The sequence below is a fragment of the Oncorhynchus nerka genome, linkage group LG24, assembly GCF_034236695.1.
Source record: "Oncorhynchus nerka isolate Pitt River linkage group LG24, Oner_Uvic_2.0, whole genome shotgun sequence".
Taxonomy (NCBI): domain Eukaryota; kingdom Metazoa; phylum Chordata; class Actinopteri; order Salmoniformes; family Salmonidae; genus Oncorhynchus; species Oncorhynchus nerka.
In genome coordinates this window covers 83,026,353-83,042,349 of record NC_088419.1, presented here as the reverse complement: position 1 = coordinate 83,042,349, position 15,997 = coordinate 83,026,353, and the positions used below count along the sequence as shown (strand labels likewise).

Below are 15,997 nucleotides of genomic sequence, written 5' to 3'. Positions count from 1 at the left end.
ATTCTCTTCAATGCTTTTCAGCCAGGAAAATTTGGAATTGGAATTTGGTTTACTTTCTGAATGAACTGGAATTGAAATGTAATTGACCACATCCCGATTCCCAATGTGCGATGGCAGGCTTGCTCTACATGTACAAGGTGAGTCGTTTTGGAGTTTGCTCCATACTTTTTTGTTTGAGGGAGGTGGGATTGACAGTTTCCTGAATTCTAAGACAAACTGAAATTAAAGCCAGACTAAGTCAGTGGCAAAGAAGATAAATATCTTTAAAATGCTAATATTCGGTTGTGCTGACAACCAAACACAATTCAATATCCCAAAATATCATTCCATTTGAAATTAACCTCAGCTTGAAACCCAAGGCCTGTTGTATTGTCTATTCTTTGTTGTGTTTCTGTGTTGAATTGAAACAATAGCTGTTGATGACATTGAAAATGCTATATAGGCCTAAATAGTCTCATTGATGATACATGAGTGATAAAGTATGGTCACATTTCATCTGCTCTGTTAAACCTTCTCTTTGGAATGACTTCGATAGCAACAGTGAATCTATTTTGTCTTTAAGTGGCACTATCTCAACAATCATTCTCACTATAGCACATTGGTAATAGTCATCGATAAACATCATAGTTAAGCAGGCTGGGCTTGGTTAAAACCCTGGATGGGAGACTGAAGGGTAGCTGTAGCTAGATCAGCTCTCTAGTAGGAGGTGCTGTAGCTAGATCAACTCTCTAGTAGGAGGTGCTGTAGCTAGATCAGCTCTCTAGTAGGAGGTGCTGTAGCTAGATCAACTCTCTAGTAGGAGGTGCTGTAGCTAGATCAGCTCTCTAGTAGGAGGTGCTGTAGCTAGATCAACTCTCTAGTAGGAGGTGCTGTAGCTAGATCAACTCTCTAGTAGGAGGTGATATAGCTAGATCAGCTCTCTAGTAGGAGGTGCTGTAGCTAGATCAACTCTCTAGTAGGAGGTGCTGTAGCTAGATCAGCTCTCTAGTAGGAGGTGCTGTAGCTAGATCAACTCTCTAGTAGGAGGTGCTGTAGCTAGATAACTCTCTAGTAGGAGGTGCTGTAGCTAGATCAACTCTCTAGTAGGAGGTGCTGTAGCTAGATCAGCTAGATCAACTCTCTAGTAGGAGGTGATGTAGCTAGATCAACTCTCTAGTAGGAGGTGCTGTAGCTAGAGGTCAAGCTAGATAAACTCTCCAGTAGGAGGTGCTGTAGCTAGATCAGCTCTCTAGTAGGAGGTGCTGTAGCTAGATCAACTCTCCAGTAGGAGGTGCTGTAGCTAGATCAACTCTCTAGTAGGAGGTTATGTAGCTAGATCAACTCTCCAGTAGGAGGTGCTGTAGCTAGATCAACTCTCTAGTAGGAGGTGATATAGCTAGATCAACTCTCTAGTAGGAGGTGCTGTAGCTAGATCAACTCTCTAGTAGGAGGTGATATAGCTAGATCAACTCTCTAGAAGGAGGTGCTGTAGCTAGATCAACTCTCCAGTAGGAGGTGCTGTAGACAGATCAACTCTCCAGTAGGAGGTGCTGTAGCTAGATCAACTCTCTAGTAGGAGGTGCTGTAGACAGATCAACTCTCCAGTAGGAGGTGCTGTAGACAGATCAACTCTCCAGTAGGAGGTGCTGTAGACAGATCAACTCTCCAGTAGGAGGTGCTGTAGACAGATCAACTCTCCAGTAGGAGGTGCTTTTGGCAGATCAACTCTCCAGTAGGAGGTGCTGTAGACAGATCAACTCTCCAGTAGGAGGTGCTGTAGCTAGATCAACTCTCCAGTGGGAGGTGCTGTAGACAGATCAACTCTCCAGGAGGTGATGTAGCTAGATCAACTCTCCAGTAGGAGGTGCTGTAGACAGATCAACTCTCCAGTAGGAGGTGCTGTTGACAGATCAATTCTCCAGTAGGAGGTCCTGTAGACAGAACAACTCTCCAGTAGGAGGTGCTGTAGCTATATCAACTCTCCAGGAGGTGCTGTAGCTAGATCAACTCTCCAGTAGGAGGTGCTGTAGATAGATAAACTCTCCAGTAGGAGGTGCTGTAGTCAGATCAACTCTCCAGTAGGAGGTGCTGTAGACAGAACAACTCTCCAGTAGGAGGTGCTGTAGCTAGATCAACTCTCTAGTAGGAGGTGCTGTAGACAGATCAACTCTCCAGTAGGAGGTGCTGTAGACAGATCAACTCTCCAGTAGGAGGTGGTGTAGAGATCAACTCTCCAGTAGGATCAGATCAACTCTCCAGTAGGAGGTGGTGTAGACAGATCAACTCTCCAGTAGGAGGTGCTGTAGACAGATCAACTCTCCAGTAGGAGGTGCTGTAGCTAGATCAACTCTCTAGTAGGAGGTGCTGTAGACAGATCAACTCTCCAGTAGGAGGTGCTGTAGACAGATCAACTCTCCAGTAGGAGGTGGTGTAGACAGATCAACTCTCCAGTAGGAGGTGGTGTAGACAGATCAACTCTCCAGTAGGAGGTGCTGTAGACAGATCAACTCTCCAGTAGGAGGTGCTGTAGACAGATCAACTCTCCAGTAGGAGGTGCTTTTGGCAGATCAACTCTCCAGTAGGAGGTGCTGTAGACAGATCAACTCTCCAGTAGGAGGTGCTGTAGCTAGATCAACTCTCCAGTGGGAGGTGCTGTAGACAGATCAACTCTCCAGGAGGTGATGTAGCTAGATCAACTCTCCAGTAGGAGGTGCTGTAGACAGATCAACTCTCCAGTAGGAGGTGCTGTTGACAGATCAATTCTCCAGTAGGAGGTCCTGTAGACAGAACAACTCTCCAGTAGGAGGTGCTGTAGCTATATCAACTCTCCAGGAGGTGCTGTAGCTAGATCAACTCTCCAGTAGGAGGTGCTGTAGATAGATAAACTCTCCAGTAGGAGGTGCTGTAGTCAGATCAACTCTCCAGTAGGAGGTGCTGTAGACAGAACAACTCTTCAGTAGGAGGTGCTGTAGATACATCAACTCTCCAGGAGGTGCTGTAGCTAGATCAACTCTCCAGTAGGAGGTGCTGTAGATAGATAAACTCTCCAGTAGGAGGTGCTGTAGTCAGATCAACTCTCCAGTAGCAGGTTCTGTAGTCAGATCAACTCTCCAGTAGGAGGTTCTGTAGACAGATCAACTCTCCAGTAGGAGGTGCTGTAGACAGATCAACTCTCCAGTAGGAGGTGCTGTAAACATATCAACTCTCCAGTAGGACGTGCTGTAGACAGATCAACTCTCCAGTAGGAGGTGCTGTAGCTAGATCAACTCTCCAGTAGGAGGTGCTGTAGACAGATCAACTCTCCAGTAGGAGGTGCTGTAGACAGATCAACTCTCCAGTAGGAGGTGCTGTAGCTAGATCAACTCTCCAGTGGGAGGTGCTGTAGCTAGATCAACTCACTAGTAGGAGGTGCTGTAGCTAGATCAACTCTCTAGTAGGAGGTGCTGTAGCTAGATCAACTCTCTAGTAGGAGGTGATGTAGCTAGAATAACTCTCTAGTAGGAGGTGCTGTAGCTAGATCAACTCTCTAGTAGGAGGTGCTGTAGCTAGATCAACTCTCCAGTAGGAGGTTATGTAGCTAGATCAACTCTCTAGTAGGAGGTTATGTAGCTAGATCAACTATCTAGTAGGAGGTTATGTAGCTAGATCAACTCTCCAGTAGGAGGTGCTGTATCTAGATCAACTCTCCAGGAGGTGATGTAGCTAGATAAACTCTCCAGTAGGAGGTGCTGTAGCTAGATCAACTCTCCAGTAGGAGGTGATGTAGCTAGATCAACTCTCCAGTAGGAGGTTCTGTAGACAGATCAACTCTCCAGTAGGAGGTGATGTAGACAGATCAACTCTCCAGTAGGAGGTGCTGTAGACAGATCAACTCTCCAGTAGGAGGTGCTGTAGACAGATCAACTCTCCAGTAGGAGGTGCTGTAGACAGATCAACTCTCCAGTAGGAGGTGCTGTAGACAGATCAACTCTCCAGTAGAAGGTGATGTAGACAGATCAACTCTCCAGTAGGAGGTGCTGTAGACAGATCAACTCTCCAGTAGGAGGTGCTGTAGACAGATCAACTCTCCAGTAGGAGGTGCTGTAGACAGATCAACTCTCCAGTAGGAGGTGCTGTAGACAGATCAACTCTCCAGTAGGAGGTGCTGTTGACAGATCAATTCTCCAGTAGGAGGTCCTGTAGACAGAACAACTCTCCAGTAGGAGGTGCTGTAGCTATATCAACTCTCCAGGAGGTGCTGTAGCTAGATCAACTCTCCAGTAGGAGGTGCTGTAGATAGATAAACTCTCCAGTAGGAGGTGCTGTAGTCAGATCAACTCTCCAGTAGGAGGTGCTGTAGACAGAACAACTCTTCAGTAGGAGGTGCTGTAGATACATCAACTCTCCAGGAGGTGCTGTAGCTAGATCAACTCTCCAGTAGGAGGTGCTGTAGATAGATAAACTCTCCAGTAGGAGGTGCTGTAGTCAGATCAACTCTCCAGTAGGAGGTGCTGTAGCTATATCAACTCTCCAGGAGGTGATGTAGCTAGATCAAGTCTCCAGTAGGAGGTGCTGTAGACAGATCAACTCTCCAGTAGGAGGTGCTGTTGACAGATCAATTCTCCAGTAGGAGGTCCTGTAGACAGAACAACTCTCCAGTAGGAGGTGCTGTAGCTATATCAACTCTCCAGGAGGTGCTGTAGCTAGATCAACTCTCCAGTAGGAGGTGCTGTAGATAGATAAACTCTCCAGTAGGAGGTGCTGTAGTCAGATCAACTCTCCAGTAGGAGGTGCTGTAGACAGAACAACTCTTCAGTAGGAGGTGCTGTAGATACATCAACTCTCCAGGAGGTGCTGTAGCTAGATCAACTCTCCAGTAGGAGGTGCTGTAGATAGATAAACTCTCCAGTAGGAGGTGCTGTAGTCAGATAAACTCTCCAGTAGGAGGTGCTGTAGTCAGATCAACTCTCCAGTAGGAGGTGCTGTAGACAGATCAACTCTCCAGTAGGAGGTGCTGTAGACAGATCAACTCTCCAGTAGGAGGTGCTGTAGACAGATCAACTCTCCAGTAGGAGGTGCTGTAGACAGATCAACTCTCCAGTAGGAGGAGCTGCCGAGACTATTGTATTTTTTCTGATAGTGGAAATAAGTTGAAGATCTGACATTGTTTTAAAGGTACAAATTCAACCAGTGGAGGCTGCTGAGGGAAGGATGGCTCATAATAATGGCTGGAACAGAGAAAATGGAATGGCATCAAACACATGGAAACCACTCATTCCGGCCCAGTCATTACCACAAGCCCGTTCTCCCAATTAAGGTGCCACCAACCTCCTGTGAATTAAACATATTTAATGCTGAAATTTGTTTCCATGATGATATAATCCTGTGGTTGAAATTTCACCCTCAAAACAACTATCAAAACAACAGTTTACATTGATTCAAGTCCAATGCATTTTACACGTGGATTCCACATCACAATACGTTGATAAATTACGTTGAAACAATGTTGAGTTAACCAGTTTGTGCCCAATGGGTCTTGGCTCCACTCTAGTTCTCATGGTTCAGTCCCCGGCTGGGTTGATAATTACAGTCATCTGTCATCCCTCAAACCAAAGTTCACCTTCAGTTATTAATGGCTCTCATTTATACCACATTAATAATTACAGAGAAAATTGATTACCTGCCATTTCTGAACTATGCACTAACTTGTCAGTTTATTGTTGTTTGTGTTGGGGGCACATTGCCAGATTGTGTTGGGAGTGTGTTGCCAGAGTCTGGGCTGGCGTTGGTATATTTATGCATTTTCTGTCTGGAGCTGAAGTGAGTTGAGCTGAGGAAAGGAGATAATGGATACAGTATGAGACTAATAGATAATTATGACATATCCAGGCAATATTGCTCACACGCGCACACACACTGGTGTATTAGGCACTTTTCCTGCCTAAAATTATAACGAGCACCAATTGGTAGCTGTTAAATTTTAATGTCTGTCTACATACCAAGATAGTTATGAGTGTTGAATATGAGTATAAAGCTGACTGGAAATTTCAGCATGTAAAACCTTCTCCCCCCCTCTTTCTCTCCCCCCTCTATCTGCTTCTCCCCCTCTCTTTCTCCCTCCCCTCTATCTGATTCTCCCCCTCTCTCTCCACCTCTATCTGCTTCTCCCCTCTCTTTCTCTCTCCCCCTCTATCTGCTTCTCCCCCTCTTTCTCTCCCCCCTCTATCTGCTTCTCCCCCTCTCTTTCTCTCTCCACCTCTATCTGCTTCTCCCCCCTCTTTCTCTCCCCCTTTATCTGCTTCTCCCCCTCTCTTTTGCTCTCCCTCTCTATCTGCTTCTCCCCTCTCTTCTCTCTCCACCTCTATCTGCTTCTCCCCCTCTTTCTCTCCCCCTTTATCTGCTTCTCCCCCTCTTTTGCTCTCTCTCTATCTGCTACTCCCCCTCTCTTTCTCTCTCCCCTTTATCTGCTTCTCCCCCTCTCCTTCTCTCTCCCCTTTATCTGCTTCTCCCCCTCTCTTTCTCTCTCTCCTTTATCTGCTTCTCCCCCTCTCTTTCTCTCTCCCCTTTATCTGCTTCTCCCCTCTCTTTCTCTCTTCCCTTTATCTGCTTCTCCCCCTCTCCTTCTCTCTCCCTTTATCTGCTTCGCCCCCTCTCTTTCTCTCTCCCCTTTATCTGCTTCTCCCCCTCTCTTTCTCTCTCCCCTTTATCTGCTTCTCTCCCTCTCTTTCTCTCTCCCCTCTATCTGCTTCTCTCCCTCTCTTTCTCTCTCCCTTTATCTGCTTCTCCCCCTCTCTTTCTCTCTCCACTCTATCTGCTTCTCCCCCTCTATTTCTCTCCCCCTTTATCTGCTTCTCCCCCTCTCTTTTGCTCTCCCTCTCTATCTGCTTCTCCCCCCTCTTTCTCTCCCCCTCTATCTGCTTCTCCCCCTCTCTTTCTCTCTCCACCTCTATCTGCTTCTCCCCCCTCTTTCTCTCCCCCTTTATCTGCTTCTCCCCCTCTCTTTTGCTCTCCCTCTCTATCTGCTTCTCCCCCTCTCTTCTCTCTCCACCTCTATCTGCTTCTCCCCCTCTCTTTCTCTCTCCCCTTTATCTGCTTCTCCCCTCTCCTTCTCTCTCCCCTTTATCTGCTTCTCCCCCTCTCTTTCTCTCTCTCCTTTATCTGCTTCTCCCCCTCTCTTTCTCTCTCCCCTTTATCTGCTTCTCCCCCTCTCTTTCTCTCTTCCCTTTATCTGCTTCTCCCCCTCTCCTTCTCTCTCCCCTTTATCTGCTTCGCACCCTCTCTTTCTCTCTCCCTTTATCTGCTTCTCCCCCTCTCTTTCTCTCTCCCCTTTATCTGCTTCTCTCCCTCTCTTTCTCTCCCCTCTATCTGCTTCTCTCCCTCTCTTTCTCTCTCCCCTTTATCTGCTTCTCCCCCTCTCTTTCTCTCTCCACCTCTATCTGCTTCTCCCCCTCTCTTTCTCCCTCCCCCTCTATCTGCTTCTCCCTCTCTCTTTCTCCCTCCCCCTCTATCTGCTTCTCCCCCTCTCTTTCTCTCTCCCCCTCTCTTTCTCTCTCCCCTTTATCTGCTTCTCTCCCTCTCTTTCTCCCTCCCCCTCTATCTGCTTCTCCCCCTCTCTTTCTCTCCCCTCTATCTGCTTCTCCCCCTCTCTTTCTCTCTCCCCCTCTCTTTCTCTCTCCCCCTCTATCTGCTTCTCTCCCTCTCTTTCTCTCTCCCCTTTATCTGCTTCTCCCCCTCTCTTTCTCTCCCCCCTCTATCTGCTTCTCCCCCTCTCTTTCTCTCTCCCCCTCTATCTGCTTCTCCCCATCTCTTTCTCTCTCCCCCTCTATCTGCTTCTCTCCCTCTCTTTCTCTCTCCCCTTTATCTGCTTCTCCCCCTCTCTTTCTCTCTCCCCCTCTCTCTGCTTCTCCCCCTCTCTTTCTCTCTCCCCTCTTTCTGCTTCTCCCCTCTCTTTCTCTCTCCCCCTCTATCTGCTTCTCTCCCTCTCTTTCTCTCTCCCCCTCTATCTGCTTCTCCCCATCTCTTTCTCTCTCCCCCTCTATCTGCTTCTCCCCCTCTCTTTCTCTCTCCCCCTCTATCTGCTTCTCTCCCTCTCTTTCTCTCTCCCCCTCTATCTGCTTCTCTTTCTCTCTCCCCCTCTATCTGCTTCTCCCCATCTCTTTCTCTCTCCCCCTCTATCTGCTTCTCCCCCTCTCTTTCTCTCTCCCCCTCTCTCTGCTTCTCTCCCTCTCTTTCTCTCTCCCCCTCTATCTGCTTCTCTCCCTCTCTTTCTCTCTCCCCCTCTCTCTGCTTCTCTCCCTCTCTTTCTCTCTCCCCTCTATCTGCTTCTCCCCTCTCTTTCTCTCTCCACCCATATCTGCTTCTCTCCCTCTCTTTCTCTCTCCCCCTCTCTTTATCTCTCCCCCTCTATCTGCTTCTCCCCCTCTCTTTCTCTCTCCCGCTCTCTCTGCTTCTCCCCCTCTCCTTCTCTCTCCTCTCTCTGCTTCTCTCCATCTTTCTCTCTACCCTCGCTCTGCTTCTCCCCCTATATTTCTCTCTCCCCCTCTTGCTGCTTCTCTCCATCTTTCTCTCTCCCCCTCTCTCTCTATCTTTCTCTATCCCTCTTCTTCTCTCCAGAGTAAGGCCAAGGAGCTCCCCCTATCCGCAGTGCGTTTCATGGAGGAGCTAGGTGAATGTACATTTGGTAAGATCTACAAGGGCCACCTGTACATGCCTGGTATGGAGCATGCCCAGCTGGTGGCCATCAAGACCCTGAAGGACTACTCCAGCCCTGGCCAGTGGGGGGACTTCCAACAGGCATGTTATTATTCATGTTACTGTGTTGTGGTAGTAATTTATGCTATCTATAATTGTTTCTTTTGATGCTCTCTGATGTTAGCTACTGTTATTGTGTTATGAAATTCATTGATGCTGTCTTTAATTGGTGCTTCCGATGCTATATGATGCTCTCCGATGCTATCTGATGTTCTCTGATGCTTTCTCATGCTCTCTGATGGTCTCTGATGCTCTCTGATGATCTCCGATGCTATCTGATGTTTTCTGATGCTTTCTTATGCTCTTTCTGATGTTCTCTGATTCTCTCTGATGCTTTCTGATGCTATCTGATGGTCTCTGATGCTCTATGATGGTCTCTGATGGTCTCTGATGCTATCTGATGGTCTCTGATGCTATCTGATGGTCTCTGATGCTATCTGATGTTCTCTGATGCTTTCTGATGCTCTCTGATGCTTTCTGATGGTCTCTGAAGCTCTCTGATGCTTTCTGATGCTATCTGATGGTCTCTGATGTTCTCTGATGCTTTCTGATGCTCTCTGATGCTATCTGATGGTCTCTGAAGCTCTCTGATGCTTTCTGATGCTCTCTGATGCTTTCTGATGGTCTCTGAAGCTCTCTGATGCTTTCTGATGCTATCTGATGGTCTCTGATGTTCTCTGATGCTTATCTGATGCTTTCTGATGCTATCTGATGTTCTCTGATGCTTTCTGATGCTATCTGATGCTTTCTGATGGTCTCTGATGCTTTCTGATGCTATCTGATGCCATCTGATGTTCTCTGATGGTCTCTGAAGCTCTCTGATGCTTTCTGATGCTCTCTGATGGTCTCTGAAGCTATCTGATGCGTTCTGATGCTATCTCATGCTCTCTGATGGTCTCTGATGTTCTCTGATGCTTTCTGATGCTCTTTGGTGCTTTCTGATGCTCTCTGATTGTCTCTGATGCTACCTGATGCTCTCTGATGCTTTCTGATGCTATCTGATTCTCTCTGATGGTCTCTGATGCTATCTGATGCTCTCTGATGCTTTCTGATGCTATATTTTGGTGATCTTTAATGGTATTTATTGTTTTTGGTATTCTGTTTTTCATCTGATGTTACGTTTGACATTTGACATGACATTTCCCCTCAGATATTTTTTAAGTACCTATCTACTTATCTATCTATATCTAGGAGGCATCAGTCATGGCTGAGCTGCACCATCACAATGTGGTGTGTATTTTGGGGGTAGTGACCCAGGAACAGCCTGTCTGCATGCTGTTTGAGTTCCTGAACCAGGGGGACCTCCATGAGTTCCTCATCATGCGTTCTCCTCACTCTGACGTGGGCTGTAGTAGTGATGAGGACGGGACCATCAAGTCCGTCCTGGACCACGGAGACTTCCTGCACCTGGCCATCCAGGTAGCTACCATAACTACTGTATGGGTTGAGATAGAAATAGAACATTAATGGACATTAAAGTATCTATTGTACTTTACTCTATTCCAGGTGGCTGCTGGTATGGAATACCTGGCCAGTCACTGCTTCGTCCATAAGGACCTGGCAGCCCGTAACATCCTAGTGGGGGAACGGCTCCACGTCAAGATATCTGACCTGGGTCTGTCCCGAGAGATCTATGCCTCCGACTACTACAGGTACTGTACATGGCTCACTGTCTCTTTAGACCTGACCCTAACCCTAGACCTGACCCTAACCCTAGACCTGACCCTAGACCTGACTCTAACCCTAGGTTAGTGCATATTTCCATATTTAGTTGACTTGTTAGTTTGTCATTGCTGTAATGTTTAGTGTGATTTGACGTTAATGCTGATTTGTATTAATCTTGCTGATTTTAGTATATAAAGTACATTTGGGTGTTTTGAAAAATATGATTCCAGGGTCCAGCCCAAGGCTTTACTCCCGATCCGTTGGATGCCTCCTGAGTCCATGGCCTATGGGAAGTTCACATCGGAGTCAGATATCTGGGCGTTTGGCGTGGTGCTGTGGGAGATCTTCAGCTACGGCCTGCAGCCCTACTACGGCTTCAGCAACCAGGAGGTCATGGAGATGGTGAGGAAACGCCAGCTGCTGCCCTGCCCAGAGGACTGCCCCCCCAGGGTCTTCAGCCTGATGACAGAGTGCTGGCAGGAGGGCCCAGCGAGGCGTCCGCGGTTTAAGGATATCCACTGTCGTCTCCGGGCCTGGGAGGGGCTGTCATCCCACGCCAGTTCTAGTACCCCATCAGGAGGCGGGGGCAACGCCACCACCCAGACCACCTCGTTGAGTGCTAGTCCTGTCAGTAACCTCAGCAACCCACGCTACGCCGCTGCAGGCTACCTCTACCCAGCCCAGGGGATACCCGCGCCAGGTCATCCGGGCCACCAAATGGCAGGCTGGACCCCAATGACCCATGGAGCACCCATGGCCCAGAACCAGCACCAACACCAATGCTTCATCCCTGTCAACGGCTACCCCATCCCCCCAGGCTATGCTGCCTTTCCTGCAGCCCACTTCCAGGCCCAGGGCCCCCCCAGGGGGGTGCAACACCTCCCCCCGCCCAAGAGCAGATCTCCCAGCAGTGCTAGCGGCTCCACCAGCACTGGTCATGTGGCCAGCTTGCCGTCCACGGGATCTAATCACGATGCGAACACGCCACTGCTGTCACACTGCGTGGCGATATCTGCCCTGCCAGGGGGCGGGACCATGCAGGTGTACGGACACATGTCCCAGAAGGCTTTGCAACAGATGGACCCCTCGCAGACGTCCGCGCTGCTGGCCGACGCCAACAGACTCATGTACAGCGATTCAATCATCACCGCTGACGTGTAAAACACTACAGACCTGGACTTTATAATATCTCATCTGGTTGATTTCATGCTTTGTTTCCTTTTACCTGTTTTCTTAGTTTTTCTAATAAAATTATTATAATTATTGTTTCAACTTTTTACTCTACTTGTAAATACATGTACGTAAATCCCGAATGAATGAAATGCAAAGATTTATATTCAATTACCTTGTTTTAATAAGAGAGCTAGAAGTCGTGGCCTGCCTCCTATTCTGAAACTCAAACTGCCTGAATAGACTCTTAATGAATCTACTCTACCTGCCTGGATAGACTCTTAATGAATCTACTCTCCCTGCCTGGATAGACTCTTAATGAATCTACTCTCCCTGCCTGAATAGACTCTTAATGAATCTACTCTCCCTGCCTGGATAGACTCTTAATGAATCTACTCTCCCTGCCTGGATAGACTCTTAATGAATCTACTCTACCTGCCTGGATAGACTCTTAATGAATCTACTCTACCTGCCTGGATAGACTCTTAATGAATCTACTCTACCTGCCTGGATAGACTCTTAATGAATCTACTCTACCTGCCTGGATAGACTCTTAATGAATCTACTCTACCTGCCTGGATAGACTCTTAATGAATCTACTCTACCTGCCTGGATAGACTCTTAATGAATCTACTCTACCTGCCTGGATAGACTCTTAATGAATCTACTCTACCTGCCTGGATAGACTCTTAATGAATCTACTCTACCTGCCTGGATAGACTCTTAATGAATCTACTCTACCTGCCTGGATAGACTCTTAATGAATCTACTCTACCTGCCTGGATAGACTCTTAATGAATCTACTCTACCTGCCTGGATAGACTCTTAATGAATCTACTCTACCTGCCTGGATAGACTCTTAAGGAATCTACTCTACCAGCCTGGATAGACTCTTAATGAATCTACTCTACCTGCCTGGACAGACTCTTAGTAAACTCTGAATCAGACACTTCTTGATTTTCTGGAGCACGTTAGGGCTGTTCTGCAGTAGGGTGTGGTGTTGTTGGACTGGAGGGGCCATGTTCTGCACAGCGCTATGCAATAACATAGCACTCATACCCTCTGCATCACTCTCCACAGTTATGTGCCTCCACAGTTATGTGCCTCCACAGTCTCCACAGTTATGTGCCTCCACAGTTATGTGCCTCCACGGTCTCCACAGTTATGTGTGTCCACTAGACTCTCTTCTCAATACAGGGTTCTATCAATTCATATTTCACTGATGTAGAGATACTAGGACTGAATCAGACGATTGTTTAACCAGCCATACTTCTCTCTCCAATCTGTGAGCATGTCTCTCTTCCCCTCTATCACCCTCTTACAATAGATCAGTTATGCAATATGGCTCTTACATTGGTTCTGCAGTCTTTGATCTATCCATTTATTGTTGTTTTTATGATATGAAGAAATAGTACTGATACATGTATGTTCATCATAACTTCTTTCTCAAAGCAATCAATATAACAATAATGTCTGACAGTAGGGTGAAGGAATGATCAAATATAGGTATGAATCTGAAATCCAACCACATTTTACCAGACAGCTCACAAAATCAGCTACAATACAGTATATTTCACCTCACTTTAAAGTGTTTGTTGCTATGCAACTACTTAGTACAAATACTCATTGTTTGCCTGTACAGAAAGAGAACAAGCACTTGCCTTCCATACTTACTTTAGTATAATACACATCTCTTCCATACTTACTTTAGTATAATACACATCTCTTCCATACTTACTTTAGTAAAATACACATATCTTCCATACTTACTTTAGTATAATACACATCTCTTCCATACTTACTTTAGTATAATACACATCTCTTCCATACTTACTTTAGTATAATACACATATCTTCCATACTTACTTTAGTATAATACACATCTCTTCCATACTTACTCTGGTATAATACACATCTCTTCCATACTTACTCTGGTATAATACACATCTCTTCCATACTTACTTTAGTATAATACACATCTCTTCCATACTTACTCTGGTATAATACACATCTCGTCCATACTTACTCTGGTATAATACACATCTCTTCCATGCTTACTCTGGTATAATACACATCTCTTCCATACTTACTCTGGTATAATACACATCTCTTCCATACTTACTCTGGTATAATACACATCTCTTCCGTGCTTACTTTGGTATAATACACATCTCTTCCATGCTTACTTTGGTATAATACACATCTCTTCCATGCTTACTTTAGTATAATACACATCTCTTCCGTGCTTACTTTAGTATAATACACATCTCTTCCATACTTACTCTGGTATAATACACATCTCTTCCATACTTACTTTGGTATAATACACATCTCTTCCATACTTATTACTCTGGTATAATACACATCTCTTCCATACTTATTACTCTGGTATAATACACATCTCTTCCATACTTACTCTGGTATAATACACATCTCTTCCATACTTACTTTGGTATAATACACATCTCTTCCATACTTATTACTCTGGTATAATACACATCTCTTCCGTGCTTACTTTGGTATAATACACATCTCTTCCATACTTACTCTGGTATAATACACATCTCTTCCATACTTACTCTGGTATAATACACATCTCTTCCGTGCTTACTTTGGTATAATACACATCTCTTCCATACTTATTACTCTGGTATAATACACATCTCTTCCATACTTACTCTGGTATAATACACATCTCTTCCGTGCTTACTTTGGTATAATACACATCTCTTCCATACTTACTCTGGTATAATACACATCTCTTCCATACTTACTTTGGTATAATACACATCTCTTCCATACTTATTACTCTGGTATAATACACATCTCTTCCGTGCTTACTTTGGTATAATACACATCTCTTCCATACTTACTCTGGTATAATACACATCTCTTCCATACTTACTCTGGTATAATACACATCTCTTCCGTGCTTACTTTGGTATAATACACATCTCTTCCATACTTATTACTCTGGTATAATACACATCTCTTCCATACTTACTCTGGTATAATACACATCTCTTCCGTGCTTACTTTGGTATAATACACATCTCTTCCATACTTACTTTGGTATAATACACATCTCTTCCATACTTACTCTGGTATAATACACATCTCTTCCATACTTACTCTGGTATAATACACATCTCTTCCATACTTACTCTGGTATAATACACATCTCTTCCATACTTACTTTGGTATAATACACATCTCTTCCATACTTATTACTCTGGTATAATACACATCTCTGTCATGTTAAGCACATTGTTATTTTTTATCAGGGTAGAAAGTCAGTGAAGTATGATGACTGTGTTAATTTGGGTTCTACTATCCTGGACATTTCTAGGATGTGTCAGTTAGTGTCCAGAGGTACTGTCCCTTTAGGTTAAGTTCTTTTAGATTTTTAGATTCCACATCTCTTTCTTTCTCTAAAGCAGTTCTACCTACCTAGGTATCTGGAGTTTTATACAGGTATCCTGTGATGTTATATGAATTTAAGTGTGTGTATATATCAGTTCAAAACCACTTAAACACAAGACTGTGAACCTTGGGACTGGCTATTTTGTCTTGGGCAAAATATCATTCTTGTGCTGTTTTTATTTTGTTAGAAAGTTTTATGTTAGATCAGTTTCTTTTTCTTGGACAGTCTTTTTCAAACAGCATTTTTAGATTACAGTGTATTCATCAGAAAGGTTTACATGCATAATATTCGATTTACCAAGAGGCCTTGTCTTTGTATTTTCTGAAGATGTTTGCACAAATGTTTTGTATGGCAAAATCATTATTAAATAATTACATTGTTTGGTCATATTGGGGTTGTATCATTATTTCTGAGAAACCCATATATTAGTATCTAAGAATTGTGACATTTGTAGGGCCTGGATTGTATTTTGTGGGGTTGATAGATATTGTCTGATTGGACAATGTTGTGTTGACTATAAAGGTCCACAAGGGGGCACTTAATCTGTATCTCCAGCATTGGTAGCCATAATTCCCAAACTATATCTGCCTCAAAATCAGCTTTGACCACACAATGGTGCAATTCAGCTATTAGTCATAATATAATTTGTCCAGTACTGCTTTGTAAGTCTCAGCTCAAGACACTTGAAAGGCATTTTAGAAACAAGTTAAGTTTGATCATATCATATATAGAATGCAATCTTCATATCATTCATCAAACTTTGATGTTGAGTTAAAAACAGTAAGAAAACGTATGAGGAAACCATGTATTACACCTGCACCTTGTGGACCTGACAGGTGCTTTACAGGTTTCCTCATACGGTTTCTTATTGTTTTTAACTCAACATCACAGTTTGATGAATGATATAAAGACCAAAACCCTCAGTATTGTCTAAACTAATGAACATTTGAACCTTTGTAGAAGCTGGAAGATGTTTTTCATGTCTCATAGACGAGATGTTTTCACAAGTATGTGGTATAATCTCAGAAC

The 15,997-nt window shown here is 44.8% G+C and overlaps 1 protein-coding gene across 1 annotated transcript in view; it reads left to right on the top strand.

Moving 5' to 3' along the window:
- ror1 (receptor tyrosine kinase-like orphan receptor 1) overlaps positions 1-15,355 on the top strand; it is a 297,767-nt gene extending 282,412 nt beyond the window's left edge. The window contains exons 10-13 of the mRNA XM_065009217.1: positions 8,572-8,751; positions 9,901-10,128; positions 10,216-10,361; positions 10,605-15,355. Coding sequence (XP_064865289.1) covers positions 8,572-8,751; positions 9,901-10,128; positions 10,216-10,361; positions 10,605-11,535 — 1,485 coding nt within the window. The 3' untranslated portion in view covers positions 11,536-15,355. The remainder of the gene's footprint in view (positions 1-8,571; positions 8,752-9,900; positions 10,129-10,215; positions 10,362-10,604) is intronic.
- The last annotated feature ends 642 nt before the right edge of the window (positions 15,356-15,997 follow it).